General features: G+C 37.5%; 1 protein-coding gene across 1 annotated transcript; it reads right to left on the bottom strand.

Moving 5' to 3' along the window:
• Positions 1-5603: 5603 nt before the first annotated feature.
• LOC141679917 (uncharacterized) lies at positions 5604-9536 on the bottom strand. The gene has a single exon (XM_074486297.1). The coding sequence runs from the start codon at positions 9534-9536 to the stop codon at positions 5604-5606; it is 3933 nt and encodes a 1310-aa protein (XP_074342398.1).
• Between the last annotated feature and the right edge of the window lie 13706 nt (positions 9537-23242).

Below are 23242 nucleotides of genomic sequence, written 5' to 3' on the forward strand. Positions count from 1 at the left end.
AACAAAAGGTTGAGTTTGCAAGTTACTATCTGAAGAATAAGGCAATCTATTGGTGGGAAATGGTGAATACATTGGAAGGCACATATGTTATTACTTGGGAAAGGTTTAAGGAATTTTTTTTAGAAAAGTATTTTCCTCAGTTTGTTCCGGATCAAATGGAGCTGAAGTTTTTAGAATTAAAGCAAGGGAACATGTCGGTAACAGATGATGAGGGTAAGTTTGAGGAATTGTCAAGGTATGTACCGTCGTATGTGGATACTGACAGGAAGAAAGCTAAAAGATTTCAGCAAGGTTTGAAACCATGGATCAGAGGGAAGGTAGCCATTTTTGAATTGGATACCTATGCAGGAGTAGTACAGAAGGCTATGATCGCAGAGACAGAGAGTGAGATGTTCCAGAAGGAAAAGGAAAGCAAGAAAAGGAAAGTTGAGGGAAGTGAGGGTCAGCCACAAATAGGGAAGTTTCCAAATTTTAAGAAGGGTAAGTTTCAGCCAGGGAGAAATTTTAATTTTAGGAGACAAAATGCAGGAGACGGAGGCCAGAGCAACCGTCCAGTTAATACAAATCAGCCAAATCAGTTGAGACTAACTTTTCCGGATTGTTAAGTATATGGGAAGAAGCATGGAGTAGTTTGTAATAAGTTGAATGTGGTATGTTTCAAATGCAACCAAAAAGGGCACTATTCGAGGGAGTGCCGAAATCAGCCAGCAAGAGAGCCATTAAATAAAGATCAGCCTATCCGGAATCCAGCAGTAAAGGTTCCAGCCATTGGATTTACGTGCTTTAAATGTGGAAAGCCAGGACATATGGCTAGGGATTGCGAGACACCGGCCCCAGCAAGTAATGCATAGAGGATTATGGGATCTACCCCAACAGTGAATGAGACTCCAAGGGCTAGAGTTTTTGATATGTCTGTAAAGGATGTTATCCAGGATACGGATATCATGGCAGGTATGCTTAATGTAAATTCTTTATGTGCCAAAGTATTAATAGATTCGAGAGCAACTCGATCGTTTGTTTCACAAGATTTTGTTAGTAAGTTAAATTGTCCAGTTGAGTGTTTAAATGAAATAATGACTGTGGAATTAGCAAATCAAGAACGTGTATCTGTTAACCAAGTTTATGGGAATTGTGAGATTGAGATCTCTGGTAGTAAATTTTGTGTAGATTTGATACCATTTAAGTTAGGAGAATTTGATGTTATATTAGGGATGGATTGGTTATCTAAGTATGATGCCCAGATAGATTGTCGAAATAAGAAAGTAATGGTGAAAACGCCAGATGAAAGGATAGTAACGTTCAAAGGTCAGAAACAAGTAAAGAAGTTCTTAACGATGATTCAAGACAAGAAGTTATTACGGAAAGGATGCGAACATTTCATAGTATATGTGATCGATAGAAGTCAAGAGCCAGCAAAATTTGAAGATATTCCAGTTGTGAATGAATTTCCAGACGTATTTCCCGACGAATTACCAGGACTTCCTCCAGATAGAGAAATTAAATTTGCGATCGACTTAGCACCGGGAACAGAACCAGTATCCAAGACCCCGTACAGAATGGCGCCTGTTGAGATGAAAGAGCTAGCGAAGCAATTGCAGGAATTATTAGAGAAAGGAGTAATCAGACCCAGTATATCCCCGTGGGGAGCCCCGGTATTATTTGTCAAGAAGAAAGATGGAAGCATGAGACTGTGCATCGACTATAGAGAACTCAATAAGCTTACAATCAAGAACAAGTATCTGTTACCTAGAATTAATGATTTGTTTGACCAATTGAAGGGAGCCAAGTACTTCTCCAAAATTGATTTAAGATCAGGATATCATCAACTAAAGATCAAGCCAGAAGATATACCAAAGACAGCTTTTCGAACAAGGTATGGACATTATGAATTTTTAGTAATGTCTTTTGGATTGACTAATGCCCCGGCAGCGTTTATGGACCTGATGAACAGAATTTTCAAGGAGTATTTGGATAAGTTTGTTATTGTGTTTATAGACGATATTTTAATCTATTCAAAGAGGGAAGAGGATCATGTGGAACATGTGAGGACAGCTTTGGAGATTTTAAGAAAAAAAGAAATTATAAGCTAAATTCTCGAAGTGTGAGTTTTGGCTACAGGAAGTTCAGTTCTTAGGACACATAGTCAGTAACGAAGGGATCAAAGTGGACCCGTAAAAGATCGAGGCAATTACGAATTGGGAGAGACCGAGAACACCCACTGAGGTAAGAAGTTTCTTGGGATTGGCGGGATATTATCGACGATTCATTCAGAATTTCTCAAGGATTGCAACACCATTGACAAAGCTTACACGAAAGAATGAAAAGTTTATATGGAATGACAAGTGCGAAGAAAGTTTTCAGGAGTTGAAGCGGAGATTAATCACGGCACCTGTTTTATCACTTCCAGACGATCAAGGGAATTTCGTAATTTATAGCGATGCTTCTCACAAAGGACTAGGATGTGTTTTAATGTAGCACGAAAAGGTGATTGCGTATGCGTCAAGGCAATTGAAATCACACGAACAAAAGTATCCTACTCATGATTTGGAGCTAGCAGCCATAGTTTTCGCTTTGAAGATTTGGAGACATTATTTGTATGGAGAAAAGTGCGAGATTTTTACGGATCACAAAAGCTTAAAGTACATATTCACATAGAAGGAACTTAATATGAGGCAAAGGAGATGGTTAGAGTTGATCAAAGACTATGATTACTCAATTAATTATCATCCCGGTAAAGCGAACGTGGTAGCAGACGCATTGAGTCAGAAGGAAAGGTTGAATGTGTTATCAGTACCTGAAGATATATATAAGGAATTTTAGAAATTGGAATTGGAGATTAAAGTTTGCAAGCCTGAGGAAGCGAAAGTATACAGTATGACTTTCCAACCGGAATTATTTGAGAAAATAAAGAAATGTCAGGAAGATGTAATGGATCAAGATATAAATCGTTTGGTAGGTGAAGAGTTATGCACGCAAAAGGATGATCAAGGTATTCTGAGGTTTTCATCTAGAATTTGGGTTCCACCAGTGACGGAGCTGAAAAATGAAATTTTACAAGAGGCACATAGTTCAAGATATTCCCTCCATCCAGGGAGTACCAAAATGTACAGAAATTTAAAGAAGAATTATTGGTGGCCGGATATGAAGAGGGAAATTACGGAATGGGTTAACCGATGTTATACATGTCAAAGAGTTAAAGCAGAGCATCAAAAACCAAGTGGATTGTTACAGCCATTGGAGATTCTAGAGTGGAAGTGGGAACATATTTCCATGGATTTTATAATTGGATTACCAAGGAGAAGGGCTAACCATGATGCCATTTGGGTTATAGTAGATAGACTTACCAAGTCAGCTCATTTTCTGCCTATAAATGAAAGATTTCCGCTCGACAAGTTAGTCCATATGTACCTGAAGGAAATCGTAGTTCGTCATGGAGTTCCAGTGACTATTGTATCTGATCGAGATCCAAGGTTTAATTCAAGAGTTTGGAAGAGTTTTCAAGAATGTTTGGGAACAAGACTGAATATGAGTACGGCCTATCACCTCCAGACGGATGGCCAAAGTGAAAGAACGATCCAGACAATTGAGGACATATTACGTGTTTGTGCTATTGATTTCAAAGGAAGTTGGGACGAACATTTACCTCTGCTAGAGTTTGCTTACAACAACAATTATCATTCCAGCATTGGGATGCCACCCTATGAAGCCCTTTATGGACGCAAATGTAGATCTCCAATATATTGGGACGAAGTAGGAGAACGCAAGATACTTGGACCTGAACTGGTACAGCAGACAAAGGAAATTGTTGAAATTATCCAGAAAAGATTGATAGCCGCACAAGATCGTCAGAGGAAATATGCAAACCAGTCAAGGAAAGACATGGAATTTGAAGAAGGAAGCTTGGTATTATTGAAAGTATCACCATGGAAAGGACTAACGAGGTTTGGAAAGAAAGGGAAGTTAAGCTCAAGATATGTCGGACCTTTTGAGATCCTAAAGTGCGTTGGCAAAGTAGCTTACGAGTTGGCGTTACCACCGCACATGGAGCACATTCACAATGTTTTTCACGTATCGATGCTCAAGAAATATAATCCAGACTCCAGGCATGTAATAGAATATGAGCCAATAGAGCTTCAGGCAGATTTGTCATATGTAGAGAGTCCGATAGCGATTCTAGAGGAGAGTGAGAAAGTATTGAGAAATAAAGTGGTAAAGCTAGTAAGAGTATTGTGGAAAAACCCAAAGGTTGAAGAGTCAACCTGGGAGTAAAAGTGATATGAGAGAAAAGTACCCTCATTTGTTTTCTTAGGAGATTCTGAGGACAGAATCCTTTTAAGGGGGAAGGATGTAATATCCGGGATATATCGTGTAATTATTTTTGCTATTAAATAATTATTATGTGTGTTCAGTATCTGTTCTGTGAGTTAATTGTTAAGTGTTATCTGTACTTGGATATTCAAAAATAATATTAATTGAGTATTTTAATTTTTATATTTCCAAAATAAAATATAAATAATTGTCATATCTTCTTAATTATTTTTATGATGATTTATGAATTTATAAGAATCATATGAAATTTATAAAATCTTTTTCCGGGTATTTAAAATCTATTTTATAAAAATGGGAACCAACCGACGTCACCCGTTGTTACGTTTTTGGAACCCGAAACTCTTCCGAGAACTCCTTCCTAACCTAATTGTAATATTCCGAGCATATTCCATGTTTCGACTTTTTCGATCCGGCGTACGGTTTGTTCTGCGCGGGTCCCGGCGCAACATTTTCGATACAATATTCGTTTCGGTAAATCAATAAAACCCGTATTTTCGATAAACGAGAGCTTTTTATTAAACTATCCCAATTATCACTTCGTAGTACGTGTAACCAGGCGCTAAGACCAAGATCGCAGTACAAATTGTACTGGTTTGGATAATTATCCTGAAAACTGATACCGTTTGGATCAGTTTTTATAAATAAATGTACCGTTTTATATCCGAAATGATCCAACGGGATACTAATTTTCCGTAATTATAAATAGCCTTTTACCGTATTTTATTTCGTATCAAAATCATTTGCAGATAGTTAATTTTATAATTTTCAGAGAAAAACCCTAATTGCATAAACTGTTCTAAGAATCAAACAGCAAAACGAAGGCATTACCGATCTCTGTTTTCAAAGCTTGAGTAACCAAAATGAAGGATTTGAAGTGTTTTACCAGATTCTGATCTTCATTTTACTGTAGAAATCAAGGTTTATTTTTTATAATTTTATTTATTTTCGAATTAAATTTATTAAAAATATGAATTTTTGTTCGGATGATTGTTTGTATGATTTGATGATTGCATGTTGTAGAGCTTGTTTTCCTGATGATTTTGGTATATTATACGTCTGATTTGGAGTTCAATAACATGTTCAAATTTGAGTTTGATTTTCGATTTAAAATTAGGGTTTATAACCCGTATGAATGTTCTTAATTGAAATTTGGGGGTTTCTTATTCTGGAATAGATTGATGTGATGATATAGTGGATTGTGTTCTTTGTGAAATTTGCAATCTAGTCGTACAAGTTTTATTTTTATTTTTTTTTTGCCAAGGAAATAGGTCATTTCATTCAACTCTCAAATCATTAAACAATACATGAATAAAATCGGGAGGGACATCTTCCCCTCTCAAAACACGATCCGCTAATGAACTACTATGTCTCGCTATGTAGTGAGCCACGTTGTTCGCAGAACGTTTAACAAATTTTAGTACCACCTCGCGGTTAACTAGTTCAGTAAGTAGACGCTTACACTCATCTATCACTCTTCCCAGATAAGAAAGATTGATCGAAGAGCAGCGAATAGCCTGTGTTACTGTCAGGCAATCCGTTTCCAGAATTACACTTGGCCACGCTTTAGCTTTGATCCAGCTGAGTGCTTCCCTTATTCCGATGGCCTCTGCTAGCTCTGGATCCACCCTTCCTTGTCTGCAACTCGACACAGCCTCTACCAGCTTCCCCTCATGATCACGAGCTACTATAGCATAAGCATAACAATTAGAATCCTCAAACAACGCAGCATCTGTATTCACCTTAATCGTTCCTTCATGTGGTGGTTTCCAATGCACTTCCCCATCATTTAGGGTCATAAACCCAAAGGAGGAGTCATACGACCTGTCTTGTGCATTTTTCCAGTGATCAAGGAATTGGGTAGCTGAAGCTACCACCTCTACAAACTCTGCACCTTTCTGATTCCAAACTATGCTGTTCCTGTTTTTCCAGATAGACCAACATACCATACAAATTCTTAATAATTCCTCGCCCTTATACTTCTGTACTGCACCACTTAACCATTCCTGGAAACTCTGATTCATGTGCGTATCAATCTGACATCCCACCTTAGTCCAGCACAACTTAGCAAATGGACATGTTATTAAAATGTGACTAACGGTGTCTGATTCCAGGTTACAAACTGGGCATTGTTCTATAACTGCTACTCTCCTGCTCAAAAGCTGCTCCTTCGTAGGTAAACACCCTGTCAATGCTCGCCACAAGAAGTGCTTTACCTTTAAAGGGATTTTTAAATTCCAGATCTTTCTCCAGAAACCAGAATTATCACTAGCATGAGTCACCTCTCTTGATTCATTCAAAGCCGCATATGCACTTCTGACCGAATACTGACCCATTTTTTCTCTTCTCCAATACCAAGAATCCTCTTCTGCACGTTGGAGAGGTATTGATAGAATTAGATTAGCATCCCTTTCAGTAAACATGTCGTTGATTAACTCAGTATCCCACCTATCTTGATCAGCCACCATCAACGAATTTACCTTTCTACCATTAATAGCTTCATGACTTGTATGAATGTAAGGATCATCCACACATGGTAACCAAGGATCATGAAGAACATCAATATTGTTCCCAGACCCCACTCGACGTCCTGTATACTTCTTTAGCATCTCCTGTGTTTCAAAGATACTGCGCCATACAAAACTCGGATTACTACCAAGAGAGGCAGTAAGGAAAGAGCCACCCGAGTAGTATCTTGCTCTGTAAATCTTGCTCACTAAACAATCTGGACGCATAATCAACCTCCACCCTTGCCTACCCAATAAAGCCATATTAAACTCGTGCATTCTTCGAAAACCTAGCCCACCTTCTGATTTTCTGGCACTCAAACGGTACCAACTCATCCAGTGAATGCCCTTTGCTTTAGCTGAATTCCGCCACCAAAACTTGCACATAAGACTCTCCATTTCACTACAAAGCTTCTTAGGTAACAAGAACATTCCCATAGCATAACTAGGTACTGTCTGTACCACTGATTTTAGCAAAATTTCCTTTCCCCCCTTCGACAGAATCTTCTTGTCATAACCTTCCATCCTTTTCTGCATTCGCTCTTTTAAATACCCAAGAACAACATTTTTATTTCTCCCTATAATACTAGGAATACCAAGATAAGTTGTATTTGCACCTGCTTCTTGAAACTGCAGTATGTTGCAAATGTCGACCCTCTCCTCCTGAGTAACATTGCAACTAAAGAACGCTGAAGACTTTGTTGCATTTAATTTCTGACCCGAAGCTTTTTCATACACTTGCAGCATGTTGATCACTTTAGTAGCCACTTCTCTACTTGCCTGGCAGTATATGTAGCTGTCGTCAGCAAAGAACATGTGTGATAAACTCGGAGCACCCCTAGCAACCTTTATACCCTTTATATTCTTCATTCTCTCGTTCTCCTGAATTAATGCTGTGAGCCCTTCCATACATATAAGAAAGATATAGGATGACAATGGGTCTCCTTGTCTGATTCCTCTACCTGGCTCAATTAAACCAAATTCCTTACCTGCATGGTTAATTCTATATCTGGCTGAAGTTACACATTCTAATAACAAATTAACCATTTTTCCATCGAATCCAAGCTTAACAAGCATAGCACGCAAGAAATTCCACTCCACCCTGTCATATGCTTTACTCATGTCTAGTTTGAGAGCCATCCACCCTGCTTTTCCACTCACTTTCCTCTTCATATAATGCATAACTTCGTAGGCAATCATGTTATTGTCAGAAATTAATCTCCCAGGAATAAATGCACTCTGAGTTTCAGAAATCACACCATCGAGCACTTTCTTGACCCTGTTAGCCATCACTTTCGAAGCAATTTTATACGATACATTGCATAAAGATATTGGACGAAGCTCAGTCATATTAGAAGGATCTTGCTTCTTCGGAATCAAAACTATATTAGTATCAGTGATGTACCTGTCAAACTTTTCTGCCAAGAAGAATTGTTGCACTAGCTGAATTAAATCACCACCCACTATACTCCAATACTTCTGATAAAAACCGGGACTCATCCCATCTGGACCCGGGGATTTATCTGGGTGCATATTAAAGAGAGCAATATTTACTTCACTAGGGTCGATAGGAAGCAACAAATCCGCATTCTGCTCGTTAGTGACACGACGATTAACGTAGCTCACTACCTCTGTCCAATCCATATCCGTAGCTGTAAAGAGCTCAGAAAAATATTCAATCATTACTTCCTGAATCCCTTCATCCCACCCAACCTGAACACCTTCCTTATTAGCCAATGTGCTAATCTTATTAAGTTTACGACGAGCCTTAGTAGCAACATGAAAATACTTACTATTAGAATCACCCTCCCTAAGCCATAATTGCTTGCATCTTTGTCTCCAAAACACCTCTTGATCGTTATAAATTTCTGTTAATTTTTTGGCTGTCCCCCTATACAATTGAATAGAGTTTGAATCCTTCCTCCCTTTCAACACTCTCATCGTTTTCTTACACTGATTGATGCGAGACTTGAAACTACCTGTAATCTCTTTTCCCCACTTAACCAGCACTGCCAAGCAACAATCAATTTTCTCCTTAAAAGGTTTACCTTCAGCCAACTGCCACGAATCTTCTACGATTTTTCTGCACATAGGATCTCTCAACCACGCGTTTTCGAACCTCAGACCTTTCACAACAACTGTATGAGAGACCGCAAAAGGTTCCATAAGTATAGGGTTATGATCAGACGTGGAAATTTCCATATTTGTAAGCTTAGCCTCTGCAAAGTGCTGCATAAAACTATTTGACACAAGTGCCCTGTCCAGTCTGACCTCTATCCACTCTTTCGTACCCTGCCCTCTCTCCCAAGTATAAGGATAACCTATCATATCCATATCATTCAGATCACAATCATCAATAACCTGCTGGAAACCTTGAATCAACCAAGACGGATACGGATGCCCGCCACGTTTCTCCTCTTGCTTCAAAATATTATTCAGATCCCCTATAATACACCACGGCAAAACAGATTGGGTGTGTAATCTACGTATAAGATCCCATGTTTCGTTTCTCTTTGTTCTATCTGGTTCCCCATAGAATCCTGTCAATCTATATTTAAACTTCCCATGAACTTCAACTATGACATCTATATGATTTTTACTATGTGACTGAACTGTAACCTCATCCTTATTCCTCCAAAACAAAACTAACCCCCCACTGTGCCCTTGTGCATCCACTGTATACGCTCCTTCAAAACCAACCATATCTCTAACTTTCTCTGTTCTATCTTTCTTGCATAAGGTCTCACTTAAAAACACATAACTGGGATTCTTTTGGAGTATAGACTCCTTAAGGAATTGAACGGCCCATGGGGTCCCAAGCCCATGGCAATTCCAACTTAGAGTAGTCATAATGCTAGGCGAGCCCCCATTACAGAGCCCGCCTTCTCCACGTTTTTTGGAACATTATTATCATCCACCTGAGACTCAAACATAATATCATCTTCAGTATTTAAAATGTTATTGGGCCTCTCTGTTAATGGGTCATCCACTCTACGCCTTTTAGGATCCATAATAATAGCCAACCCAGATGTCTCTATTCCCTCAAACCCCTTTTCCCGCCTCCCATTCAAAGTTTCTAAATTTTTTGGCTCCACATTATCCATCTTCCTTAACTCACCTCCACTATTCACGTTCGACACAACCAACTTTCCTGATTTTCGAGGATCATCATCATTTTCTGCATGATTCTCGCTACCACCCTCCCTGTGATTCTCCATTGTTCCACCGTCCTTTTCTTCGTCATTCAACTTTACTCCGTTCAGCACTGTCCCATCTGCTCCCCTTATCCACTGATTACCTTTAGTATATTCTTGATTTCTAAAAGATGCACGCAAAGAACTATCATACTTCCTGCTCTCCTGTGACTGATTATTATCGAACAATTCCACACAAAACTTTTCAGTGTGACCAATCCTCCCACAATAAAAGCAAAAAGAAGGGAGTTGTTCATATTTGAATCGAATCCACAGCCATTCACCCCCAGGTTTTTTGATTCTCATTTGACTCTTCAGAGGACGAGAAATGTCATTGACAACCTTGATCCTTAAATAATTCCTGAAAATTCCTTTAAAGTTTTTGGGATCTGACTCCATATACCTCCCCACAAAATTACCAATTGATTTCAAAACAAAGTCTGATTTAAAACCGATAGGCACATCATAAACTTGAACCCACATAAATAATTCTGATAAGTTAATGTCCTTCAATTGCTCCTCAGGATTAAACTTCTTTATAACGAGAACTTGTTGATTAAAAGTCCATGGACCATCGTCAAGCACCCTCTGTATATCCCGGTCATGGAAGAACTTAAACAAGAACATATTAGGCTGGTCCGTTTCCTCCATAAACACCCCTTTGACTGGTCTCCAGATTGACGATAACGTATCTTGCATAGCCATGAAATTCACCTTTCTGGACGTGACAAAACGACCCACCAGACATCTCTCCATCCCATCCTGACCCTCAATAACAGGAATGTCTTCCAGAATAAGACCCTCCTCATCATCGCTATTCAAAGAAAGATCCGCATACGCCTCATCCAAATTCCTATTCTGTGAAGAACTTGCCATGGATACTTGAATAAACAGAAAACGAGAATTATGATAGCTTAAGAAAATGTGATATGAAATGGAACGAAACTCACCAATTGATGAGACTGTCAAAACTCATCATAAGATGAGACAGTCGTACAAGTTTTATAATAACCCCAATTTTTGGAAAATTTTGAAACCCGGATGAATAGTAACTTTTGTTGACGATGCTGATTAAGGAAAATTATCAGACCACGTTATATAGGAGTACTGTTATGGAAATTCTAAGATCGTATTAGTATTCCATAAAGTAAATGAGTGTATGTAAAGGTCATTAGAATTCGGATCCGGACACTTTGTTTTTTCCCGAAAATCCACCAGATACGGAAAGAATTGAGTATAAGGTAACAGAATAAAAAGGATTTAAATTCAAGGATTTTAAGAGAGGATCATAAAAGGAATATAATGTATTGAGAAAGGTTAAGGGAACCCAAGTAATAAGATCCCGGGTATAATCCCTCAAACGATAAACGAGAACGAAAGTTAAGTAAACTGTATAACAGATCAGCGGTCATTAGGCAAGCAATTAGGAGTTAATCAAGGAGGTTAGGGATGATGATGTCATCAAACCAACAAGAAGAAGACAAGTGTAACAAGATGACCTAAACTTGATGACCTAAGCATGACAAGTGGGAAGGATTGGTTGGTTGATTGTGAGCCACACATTTTTCACCATGGTAAAAATTTAATTTATTTCCAAGACAAAAGGAAGCAACCAACCAACAAATATCATAACACAAATATAAATTGAAAGTTGACTTTCCCATTTCAAGAAGAAAGCTCTCGGCTAAAACAAACCCAGAAACTTCAAACTGCCATATCTCCTTCAATACTCACTCAAATGTTGTGTTCTATAGCTCGTTGGAAAGGTATTGAGATGGCCTACAACTCTGGTTCACAAGTCTCTTCCAAATAAGCATGGTAAGACCCTCATTTTTATAGTTTTTTAAATCGGACTTTTAGAAACTTCAAAGCCTAACTTTGTGTTCTTGATTTCTTTGGAAAGATCAAGCTTGTAGGAGTCTCCATAAGGCTTCCTAGTAACTTTCCACCCTCCAATAAAGGTATAAATCTTCACACCCTTTAGTAATAAGTTTGAATGTTGAAGTTTGGAGATGGTTTGGATGGATGAGTAGTAATTTGAATGATAAGCATGATTCGAGCTTAATTGTTAAGTAGTTTAGTTGAATTTGGAGATGTTATAATATATGATTGGATTGAGATACTTGAGCTTATTATGACTCAAATCAGTAGCATTGATGTGTATCTTGAGTTTTTGTTGATTGGTAGTTGGATTGATATGATTTGGAATGGTAAAAATTTGGGAAATCGCGTAAACATAGCCGTCGTAATGCCCGATTTACCGTAGACTGTTTTTGTTCTTAAAATTAGAACCCTTGAACTCACTTTTAAGTTTTGACCATTGCCATGTTTAGATAGTTCATGTTACGAGCTTCGTTTTGATATGTGGTACGCTTGAATCCGATGTACGGTTTAGGAGAAACGACCGTTTTAAGTAACGGCGTTTCGCGACCGAACCATTACCCCTCGCCTTACTTTGAAACCTTGGTTAAGGCCCTTAAATGACTAATTGGAATATGAAACAATTATATAAAGTGGATTAGGCAGTTGGTAAGGCACTCGCGAAAGAATCGCCTTAAAACTCGTAATGGCTAATTTATTAAAAATGGTGGAGCCGAGGGTACTCGAGCGACTTAAGTAAATCGTTAAGCGCGAAAGCGAACGTTAGGACTCTAAATGGTTAAAGTCTAGTTTCTTAAGCGACCGGGGTTTAATTCCGACTTATGTTGTTGTTCATAGGTTATCGGACCCACTCTAAGCTTAAGTCTATCCGGGAGCACTCAGGCAAGTTTTCTACCCGCTATACTGTTGTTGTGATGTATATATGTATATGCATTGTCTTGTGATAAATGCATGTTGGTTAATTAGCAAATTCTTGCGATATATTGGAGCATGTGATATGGTATATATGCATGCCTGTTTCATATTCTTTATTTATATATCTGTTGGTTCAAATGCTTATTAGTTGCATAATACCTATGCTAGAGATAAGCGGTAATTTGCATATACCCTTAGTAAAGGGGACCCCAATGTGAACATTTTCTAAAACCGGGAGTCGATGTTCCCAAGTATATTATATATATATATATTTAAATATATATATATATATATATTGATATAGTTTTCAAAACTATTAATCGAATAAGGTTTATTCGATAACTTTTATTTATTTAATGAATATTATTACGAATATTCATTCGAGGGCTTATGACTCCTTTTATTTTATTTAATGAATATTATTACGAATATTCATTCGAGGGCTTATGACTCTTTTATATTATTTATTGAATATTATTTGAATATTCATTCGAGGGCTTATGACACAGTTTATATTATTTAATGAATATTATTTGAATATTCATTTGAGGATCTATGACTCCGATTATTTGCTGAAATATATTCTTTATTTTATTAAAGAATAAGGTGTCGATAATCAAACTTATTTTTGATTATTCAAATAAAGATAGTACTTTCGAATAAGTATATCTTTGGTTATTTAATACTCGTTTCAAGTATAAGTTTTACAACTTCTACTTCAATTATTTTTAAAAGGATTATCATTATGGGAATATTATTTTAATAATAATATTCAGATATTTTCTAATATATCGGGACTGATTTACTTGATTAAATCAGCAGTATTCCAAACACTCTTTAAAGTATTTTCGAGTCTTCAAAATGATTTTTAAAAGTTAGAGCGGATCCCAAAACTCATTTTTATGTTTAAGATCTTCCTTTCAAAGGAGATTTAAATATTCGCTCAAAACCTGGGGGATCCGGCTCAGTGGTGTATTTTACATTCGCAACGAGGTTGCTGTTTTGATAAATAAATTGATTACTTACCCAACGTTCGGGAAGTAAGTCCATCTATCGAGTCGGCATAAGCAACATGGGCTCAGTGGGTGTCCATGATAGTGTAAGTGGCTCAGTGGGAGTCCATCAAATGCGTAAGGGGCTGAGTGGGAGTCCAGCATAAGGTCCTATTGCGACCAGGGTGATGACCAGTGGGGAATTCATCCATCTACTAGTAGAAAAAGGTTACTTATTGGTATCTTTGCCTGATCAGCAAGATATCGGGTTTATGCCACAATTCTTTTTCCTTCCAAAAATTTATTGGATGTTACAAACTCTGTTCATACTTTACACGACAGAGGTTTTCAGGAAATGTATAAAGAAGATATATATGTGGATATATATATATATCGGAACTTAATGAAGTATATCATAACTTCATTTCCTTCAATAATACTTCAAAGATTAATCTATTCAAATCTTGTCTTGTAGTCTCATCTATGTGATGAACTGTTGAAAGCTCATTATAACTTGAACGGTGGTAGTTCAAGTAGTATTTGGAAAAGATATAAGTATATTGGAGTATCTTGTAACTTTATCTTTTAAACTTATATCTAGTAAATGGTTATCTTATGCATGTCAAAGATTTTCAGAAAAACGTTGAGACAAGGTTAGATATATGAGATCACCTTGCAACGATAGTTTTATACAGTTATAAACCGGAACTCTGTGTATATTATGCATGGAAGACGACTTCCAAGATTTTGAAAAGTATATATATATATCCTGAATATTTTGCGACTTCATCGCATTAAGATATCAAACTTGGTCCATTTCTTTTGACCAAGACTTTCATGAAACTATGAGAAGGCTCATATATTGTTAATCATTATACATATTATTTTGGTGGGCTTGCTGCTCACCCTTGTTTTCTTCTTTCATCACACAACAACAAATAGAAAAGATGAACAGGACCAAGCTCCCAATTCACGAGCGGATAGGAAACGTTCCGCAGTTTCCTATAGGCGTTGATGTCGCTGTAGCTAAGGTAGGAACTACCAATAGGCTAGGCTTTCAACTTTTGATGTACCAGACTTATGTATCTTTATCAATTGTAATAATGGCAAAGAAATGTAAATCTATTCAGAAACCCTTTTAAGGTGTAATGGCATATAATTTTGGAATAAAATGACTCGTGTTACTTTTGGATATTCATCTCTGAGACTATAACTTGTGGTGTGTGTGTTTATTGTGGGGTCACAGTACAGAGTAGTTGATTGTTTATTAAGATTGGGTGTTATTAAGGGAAATGGAACTCGTGACAACCCGGATCCCCGACCCCGGATTTGAGGGTTTTGCAGAAGTGGTATCAGAGCTAAGCGTGATAAATCTCAGAGATGATGTGACGTTAAGATAATAATTTCACAAAGATAATAAGAACTCTTGCCAAGTTCATAGTCGGGCTACCTAATGTAGTATTGACAGTTAAAACCCTTATGGGAACCCTTATAAATATCGTGATAGAAGCGTAGTTCGTTATCGTATATGGTAGCGGAACTCCAAACCCTGAGGTTGAGGAGCAACAGCGCGATGATGTTTTATTACTTATTGGAGATCAGATTGTGGATCCGATAGAGCGTCCTAACGCGGGACCGGATGATGTTCATATTGAGGATGTAGCGATTGAGGATGTTGTCCTAGAAGGGATTGTTGCTGAGGAGGATCCTGTGGAGGATCCTGACAATAATGAATAAAGGACCACTGAGGAAATAATGACCATGGTTAGGGCGACTACCAGAGGTAGGATTGGCTGGTCACTACCGGAGGTTCGTTCAAGTTTGTAAAGATAGTAGCCCCTTTAACACGACATACTCGTAAGACTCAGAAGTTCGAATGGACAGAGAAATGCGAGAACAGCTTTTGAGAACTAAAGCAAAGGTTGGTGACGGCTACTATGTTGGCATTGCCGGATGGAAAATGAGATTTTGTGAAGTGTAGTGACACTTCGCATAAGGAATTAGGGTGCTTCTTATACAACACAGTAAGGTAATCGTGTACGCGTCAAGATAATTAAGGGAATATAAAATTCGATGTCCCCATCCATGAGCATGGGCTCGTGGCAATAGTTTTACCCTAAAGATTGGAGGCACTACTTGTATGGAGAGAAGTGCGAGATTTACACAAGCCATAAGTGCTCTAGTGCATTTTTACGCAGAAAGAGCTCAACATGCGCCAGAGGAGGTGGTTAGAGCTAATCAAGGATTACGATTATGAGATTCTTTATCATCCAGGGAAAGCCAAAATGGTGGCTAATGCCCTTAGTATAAAGGAGAGACTCAAGATGAAAATGTCTTTGGGAGAGTTGATAAGAGATTTTGAGAAAATGGAAATAGAAGTGAAGGTAACCGGAGCCGGTACCGAAAAGCTGTTTGAGATTGCAATACAGCCCGAATTATTGGAAAAGAACATATTGTGCCAGAAAAAGTGATGAATGAAGGTAGAGAGCCAACAAATAGATAAGAGATTAATACCGAGAAAGATGATAAGGGAATAATGAGGTATTCCTACAGAATTTGGGTTCCAAATGTTCAAGAGCTTAAAGATGAGATCTTAGATGACAGCTAGTTTGAGGAATAAGATTTAGAGCAAACCCTGAACGTGATAGTCAGGGAGGTCGCCATCAAGATAGAAGGAACCCATAACATAATGAAGTGGAAAATGAGGATTAAAAACATGTAGGATGACCCCGATTATGGGGAAGAGGAGGGAACGTTCAGACTAAGGAAACAGAAGTCGAGTAAGGAAAGGAGACCCGAGACGGTACTCCTATACGACAACTTATGGACCTTTCTAGACATAACTTAGACTATGATCCCCAACCACCACCCTGAGGAAACAATGCGGTGAGAAATTCTTTCAGGACCTTTAAGTCGCTAAGCTCTCAGAGTTCCAAGGAACAAGCTGACCCAGTCGAGGCAAGAGCCTGGCTAAAGGAAATATAGGAATCATTTGAGATTCTAAATGATTGACGAATCACAAAAGAATGTTTTTGTCACTTACCCTCCTAAGAGAGAGGCCACCCGCTGGTGAAAGGCAAAGGAAGGCACGAAGCAAGAGATTATAATAAACTGATTTAAGTTCAGTCAATTATTTTCAGGAAAGTATTTCCCAAGGTTATGGAGATAGTGTAAAAGCTTTAGAGCCAGAACAAAGGCAGAAGAGTATGATGAATTATGAATCTAAGTTGTAAAAGTTGTCAAGATTCGTTCTGAGGACACGAATCCAGAATGATGGGATGTTTGAAATCAATGCTTATGTTGTGTTGGTTCATGAAATAATGATAAAAGAAAGGAAAATAAAAAGAAACTGAAGTGGAAAGGAATATAAAGGCAATAGAGTTTGAGGAATGATAAGGGAGTTGGGTATGAGGAAACCCTAAAGACTCGTAGCAATAGAAATAGAAAAGTATATACTCGTCAGGATGAGGGTGATTCACCATGAGTTTAAGTTGATGATTGAAGGAATAAGAGATACATATATTTTATCCCCTGTAAGTTGGGAGGATTCGAGGAAACCTTGAGATAGTTCGAAGGATAAATAATGAGACGCGGATAGACTGAGGAGACAAGAAAGTAAGAAATTAGGAAAAATTGGATGAAGGAAGTGACCTTCAAGAATGTGAAGTGTAAGACCGGTGGCAGGATACCCAGAAAGGGAGACGCCAGGTAGGAAAGATATCCCAATATTGAGATGACTGTTGAGATAAATAACAAAAATAAATGAGGAATTATTAAGAAGAAGTTAACGTTGAACACGACCAATATCTTCCAGAACACCCCTGTTATCATTACCGAATCAGGCAAGAAAAGTGGATAACCGTTATTATCTTTTGGAGGCCATATGGATTGACCTCATTTTGGATAAGGATACTATTATGAAATTTGGTATAGAATATCGAGGTGGAAATGATTGAATAAGATACCCTTATCAGGGATATATGACTTGATTTATCCATGAAAGGATGCAAGTACCTTTTTAAAGGTGGGATTAAGGACATAACCTCAATAGCTTGAGATGAACCATGGGGGATGCATAAAGGATGGCATTTCACCCTTAATAGGGACATTATGAGTTTGGGTAGTATGGAACGAAGGACTAAGGTAATAACAACCTTTAAGGATCAGTGGAGAAATTTTTCAGAAGTATATAGACAATGATTCTGGTATTAATAAATGGTATCTTGATATGCCCTATATCTAGGGAATACATGAGGAATGATTCAAGGATAACATTAGAGGTTTTACAAGGAGAAAGGTAATATTTAAAATTCTCAAGAATAGAAATATTGATAAAGGAAATATGACGTAATTATAATGATGCCAAGTGAGGCACGTGTTAAACCACGAGAAGGTATGGATCGAACCACTAATGGTCGAAATTGTTCAGGGCAATTAGGACTTAAGATAAAAGATGTTCTAATTATGATTGAGAGTCAGTCGTGACAGTGATTAACCTCTAAAGACTGAGGCAATAACTTATGGAAAAATGGTGATATTTTTTTTTTACTCATCAGATTTTAAGGAAAACATCTTCACATAAGCTGTGATTGAAATTAGGTAAAAAATTTATTTGGAGGTGGTAAAAATGACATTGACTGTAAGGAAATTTTACTATCAGGAAAGGCCAAAGAGGCGGCCGACACTTTAAAGGTAAGAGGATAATTATAGGTGCTTGTGCCAAAGAAATACAGTGATGATGGTTAAAGCTATGCAGGTTGTATTATAGTTTGGAAGATTGACATTCCTTCTGATGACTGTGCAATACCCAACCGTAATAGTAGTTGGTAAAGGTTTAATTCGTGTAATCGCCATGAGCGGGCTGTCTATCTCAGAAGGTACTATCTTGAGAATAATCCAGGACCATATTTCAAAAAGGACTAAACAAACCTTTGAGTTAAGTCTTCTATGGAAGACATATGATTAAGAATGGTATTAACCTGCTATCGGTGCTTTGATTGAAACTCTTCTGCAATTTTATATGCTTCATGTCATGAAAGTACGTCAGAGTTTGGAGTGTTCTTCATGAATTATGATTGGTGGTTATGTTAACTCCTTAGAAGTATTCTATACGACATGTATAGACTACGTATGGTTAGATATTAAGATTTCATGGAAAGTGAATGACGACAGTAGGTCAGTGGTGGACCATAGTAATGCAGCAATGATTCTGCGAGTAATGAGGTGATTACAACCGTGAGAGTTGTATTGGAATGGATGTTGAGATTGAATACCACTAATCAGGTCTTGGTAGTGTATAAGTTATCATTGATAGACTAATTAAGTAGAGTATCTACCTATTGAATATTTATTCCTTCTTATCAATAGAGAGTCGTATTACTATACGAGGAAGGTTGTGATGCAAGCATAGAATTCTAGTAACGATGATGTCTAGAATGAGATCCCAGATTCGATTTTCGATATCGAGGGAGTTTCAAAGGTGATTGTGTATAAGCTCGAGGAAGAGCATGGGTCCATAGAATGGTGGACGGAATAGCAAAAATATTTAAGCATGCGAAATGCGATGCGATAATACTTGATGTTGATATATATACACATATGTTTTGTTCTCCTATGACAAACCTCTATAATTCAGAGGTAGGTTCCAAGCCAGATATTTTGTGGCAGTATATTTTTTTCATATATACAATTCTCTTCAATTCGTTCTTTTCTCTTCTTTTCATTTCATATAAGCTGAGAAGAACAAACCTTCCAGAAGGGGAGGTTTTGCCGAATGACTATCTATCTGTGTGATAGAAGCCTAGTAGGATACCACATATTGTTTAATTGCTTGTCAAGTACTAAAGGCTGGCCACCTTCTGTACTAACTATGTAATAGAATAAGTGTTCATGATCATAGTGATCTCTAAATAAAATCTTTTACTTCTATATGATGGATCAAGATTTCGAAGATGGAAGCAGCTAGAAAGGAAGTAGTATCAGTGCGGTGGTATTCCGAATCTAACGCGTTCGTGATACTAAGGTTGACGCAATTATTAAAAGGTTATAGAATGCTAACGAGCAAAAGTGTAACCAGTATAGTATTATGTACGGAAGATAGTAATGACTACGAACTGGAAAAGAGTGGGTATTGAGAAGAAAAAACCTATAGCGCCAGAAGCTATGATGAGAGTCTGTGCGATAGACTTGAAAGGATTTGGAATGAACACTTAGCACGGATTGAGTTTTCTTACGATAATAGGTTTTATGTCAGTATCAGGATGACGCCTTATGAGGCCCTTTAGGGAAGGCAATATTGATCTCCCTTGTATCGGAATGAAGTTGGAGAGCGCAAGATGCTCGGATCCAAAGTGGTCCAAAGGACCAAAGTCATAGTGGATCTAATCAGAGGACGGCTGGTAGCAACCCCGGGATGGACAGAAGAAGTATGCTGATTTGACTCGAAAGGACAAAGAGTATGAAATAGGGGACCTAGTGTTGTTAAAGGTATCCCCTTGGAAACCCTTAGAAAGGATCGATGAGGTTCGGAAAGAAAGGAAAGCTAAGTCCACGATTTGTAGGACCCTTGGATATATTACAATGTATTGGGAAGTTATCAAATGAACTAGCCCTACCCCCAAACCTGCAGCAAGTTCATAACATGTTCCACGTATCAATATTAAGGAAGCATAATTCGAATGTCGGACACATGGGAGAATACGAGCGCCTAGACATGCAACCAGAGTTGACCTATATGGAGCAACCAGTAAGGGTTATAGATCGAAAAGGAACAAGTTCTTAGGATAAGGGTTATCAAACTAGTCAGAGTTTGGTGGTAGAACCACAATATGGAAAATTGACTTGAGAGTTAGAAAGTCCAATGCTAAGAAAGTAACCCTATTCATTTTCTATCTGATTCCGGGACGGAATCCTTTTAAGGAGGGAAGACTGTAATAACCCCAATTTTTGGAAAATTTTGAAACCCGGATGAATAGTAACTTTTACTGACGATGCTGATTAAGGAAAATTATCAGACCACGTTATATAGGAGTAATGTTATGGAAATTCTAAGATCATATTAGTATTCCATAAAGTAAATGAGTGTATGTAAAGGTCATTAGAATTCGGATCCGGACACTTTGTTTTTTTTCCCGAAAATCCACCAGATACGGAAAGAATTGAGTATAAGGTAACAGAATAAAAAGGATTTAAATTCAGGGATTTTAAGAGAGGATCATAAAAGGAATATAATGTATTGAGAAAGGTTAAGGGAACCCAAGTAATAAGATCCCGGGTATAATCCCTCAAACGATAAACGAGAACGAAAGTTAAGCGAACTGTATAACAGATCAGCGGTCATTAGGCAAGCAATTAAGAGTTAATCAAGGAGGTTAGGGATGATGATGTCATCAAACCAACAAGAAGAAGACAAGTGTAACAAGATGACCTAAGCTTGATGACCTAAGCATGACAAGTGGGAAGGATTGGTTGGTTGATTGTGAGCCACACATTTTTCACCATGATAAAAATTTAATTTATTTCCAAGACAAAAGGAAGCAACCAACCAACAAATATCATAACACAAATACAAATTGAAAGTTGACTTTCCCATTTCAAGAAGAAAGCTCTCGGCTAAAATAAACCCAGCAACTTCAAACTGCCATATCTCCTTCAATACTCACTCAAATGTTGTGTTCTATAGCTCGTTGGAAAGGTATTGAGATGGCCTCAACTCTTGTTCACAAGTCTCTTCAAAATAAGCAGGTAAGACCCTCATTTTTACAGTTCTTTAAATCGGACTTTTAGAAACTTCAAAGCCTAACTTTGTGTTCTTGATTTCTTTGGAAAGATCAAGCTTGTAGGAGGCTCCATAAGGCTTCCTAGTAACTTTCCACCCTCCAAGAAAGGTATAAATCTTCACACCCTTTAGTAATAAGTTTGAATGTTGAATTTTGGAGATGGTTTGGATGGATGAGTAGTAATTTGAATGATAAGCATGATTCGAGCTTAATTGTTAAGTAGTTTAGTTGAATTTGGAGATGTTATATTATATGATTGGATTGAGATCCTTGAGCTTATTATGACTGAAATCAGTAGCATTGATGTGTATCTTGATTTGTTGTTGATTGGTAGTTGGATTGATATGATTTGGAATGGTAAAAATTTGGGAAATCGCGTAAACATAGCCGTCGTAATGCCCGATTTACCGTAGACTGTTTTTGTTCTTAACATCAGAACCCTTGAACTCACTGTTAGGTTTTGACCATTGCCATGTTTAGATAGTTCATGTTACTAGCTTCGTTTTGATATGTGGTACGCTTGAATCCGATGTACGGTTTAGGAGAAACGACCGTTTTAGGAGAATCAACATTTGAGCGTGGCCACGCATTTCATAGTCTAGCTCACACAAGAGGCCAATAATATCACTCCTAAAATAGGAGGGTTAAATCTCATCTAGATCATTCATATTTCTCATACGATTCATAATATACCCAATGTCCACTTTTATCATTACCCGGTCAAGGATAACTTTTAATGGAATCAATGTATATTAATTCTCGTATAGAAATATAATGACTTCAGGTCTAAGGACCATTACATCATTATCACTGTGAGAATTACTTATGACACAACAGACATGTAGAATCTCACATTGGGTCTATCCAGCACCATGTACATATACATCTGCCTGTGTTTTTGACTTTAGTATCACTATACCTATGATCAATGAGATGTGATCATCAGTCAACAAACACACCTATCTTAATGCATTATTATTGTCCCTTAATAATAATACTCGACTAGGGACCTTTAGGATTATTGATACTATTCTCCTAATCTCATTTCTAAGTCACGTACTTAGAGATATAGAATTGCATATCATATTCCAAGGACATTTATTAATCTAACATTTATATCGCAGTAAATTAAGAATTAATAAATTATAAATAGAATAATCGATAGAACATAAACATTAATAATCCTAATGTCTTAAACTAAAACATCATAGTGTTGTCTCTAGGGCTCAAACACTAACAATCTCCCAATTGCACTAGAGCCAATCACCCATGTATCTAATACTCATGGAACTAGTATGACCATCGTACTTCTGTTGCGACAAAGCCTTAATCAGTGGGTCTGCAACACTATCATTACTATGCACTTTACATTTATATCTCCTTAATCATTAATCTCATTAATAAGGCGATATTTCCTAAGGACATGCCTAAACAGTCTTCATGGTTGTTTCAAAAAAATATCAATATATCCGGCTTCCATAGAATCATCAATATTCTTGTTATGAACTATTCAAGCTAACATCAATTATATTTAGACAAAACACAAAATAGACATAAATTCGTAATCATCCTTGTCTGTCCAAAAATTAGGTTCAGAAACTAGTATCAGTGTAACCCTTTACAACCAGTTCCCTATCTTCTCCATAAAC

Source organism: Apium graveolens, chromosome 1, assembly GCF_009905375.1.
Source record: "Apium graveolens cultivar Ventura chromosome 1, ASM990537v1, whole genome shotgun sequence".
In the NCBI taxonomy this organism is placed as follows: Eukaryota; Viridiplantae; Streptophyta; class Magnoliopsida; order Apiales; family Apiaceae; genus Apium; species Apium graveolens.

Coding starts and splice junctions, on each gene's coding strand:
- LOC141679917 (XM_074486297.1), bottom strand. CDS start 9,536: ATGGTTGGTTTTGAAGGAGCGTATACAGTGGATGCACAAGGGCACAGT.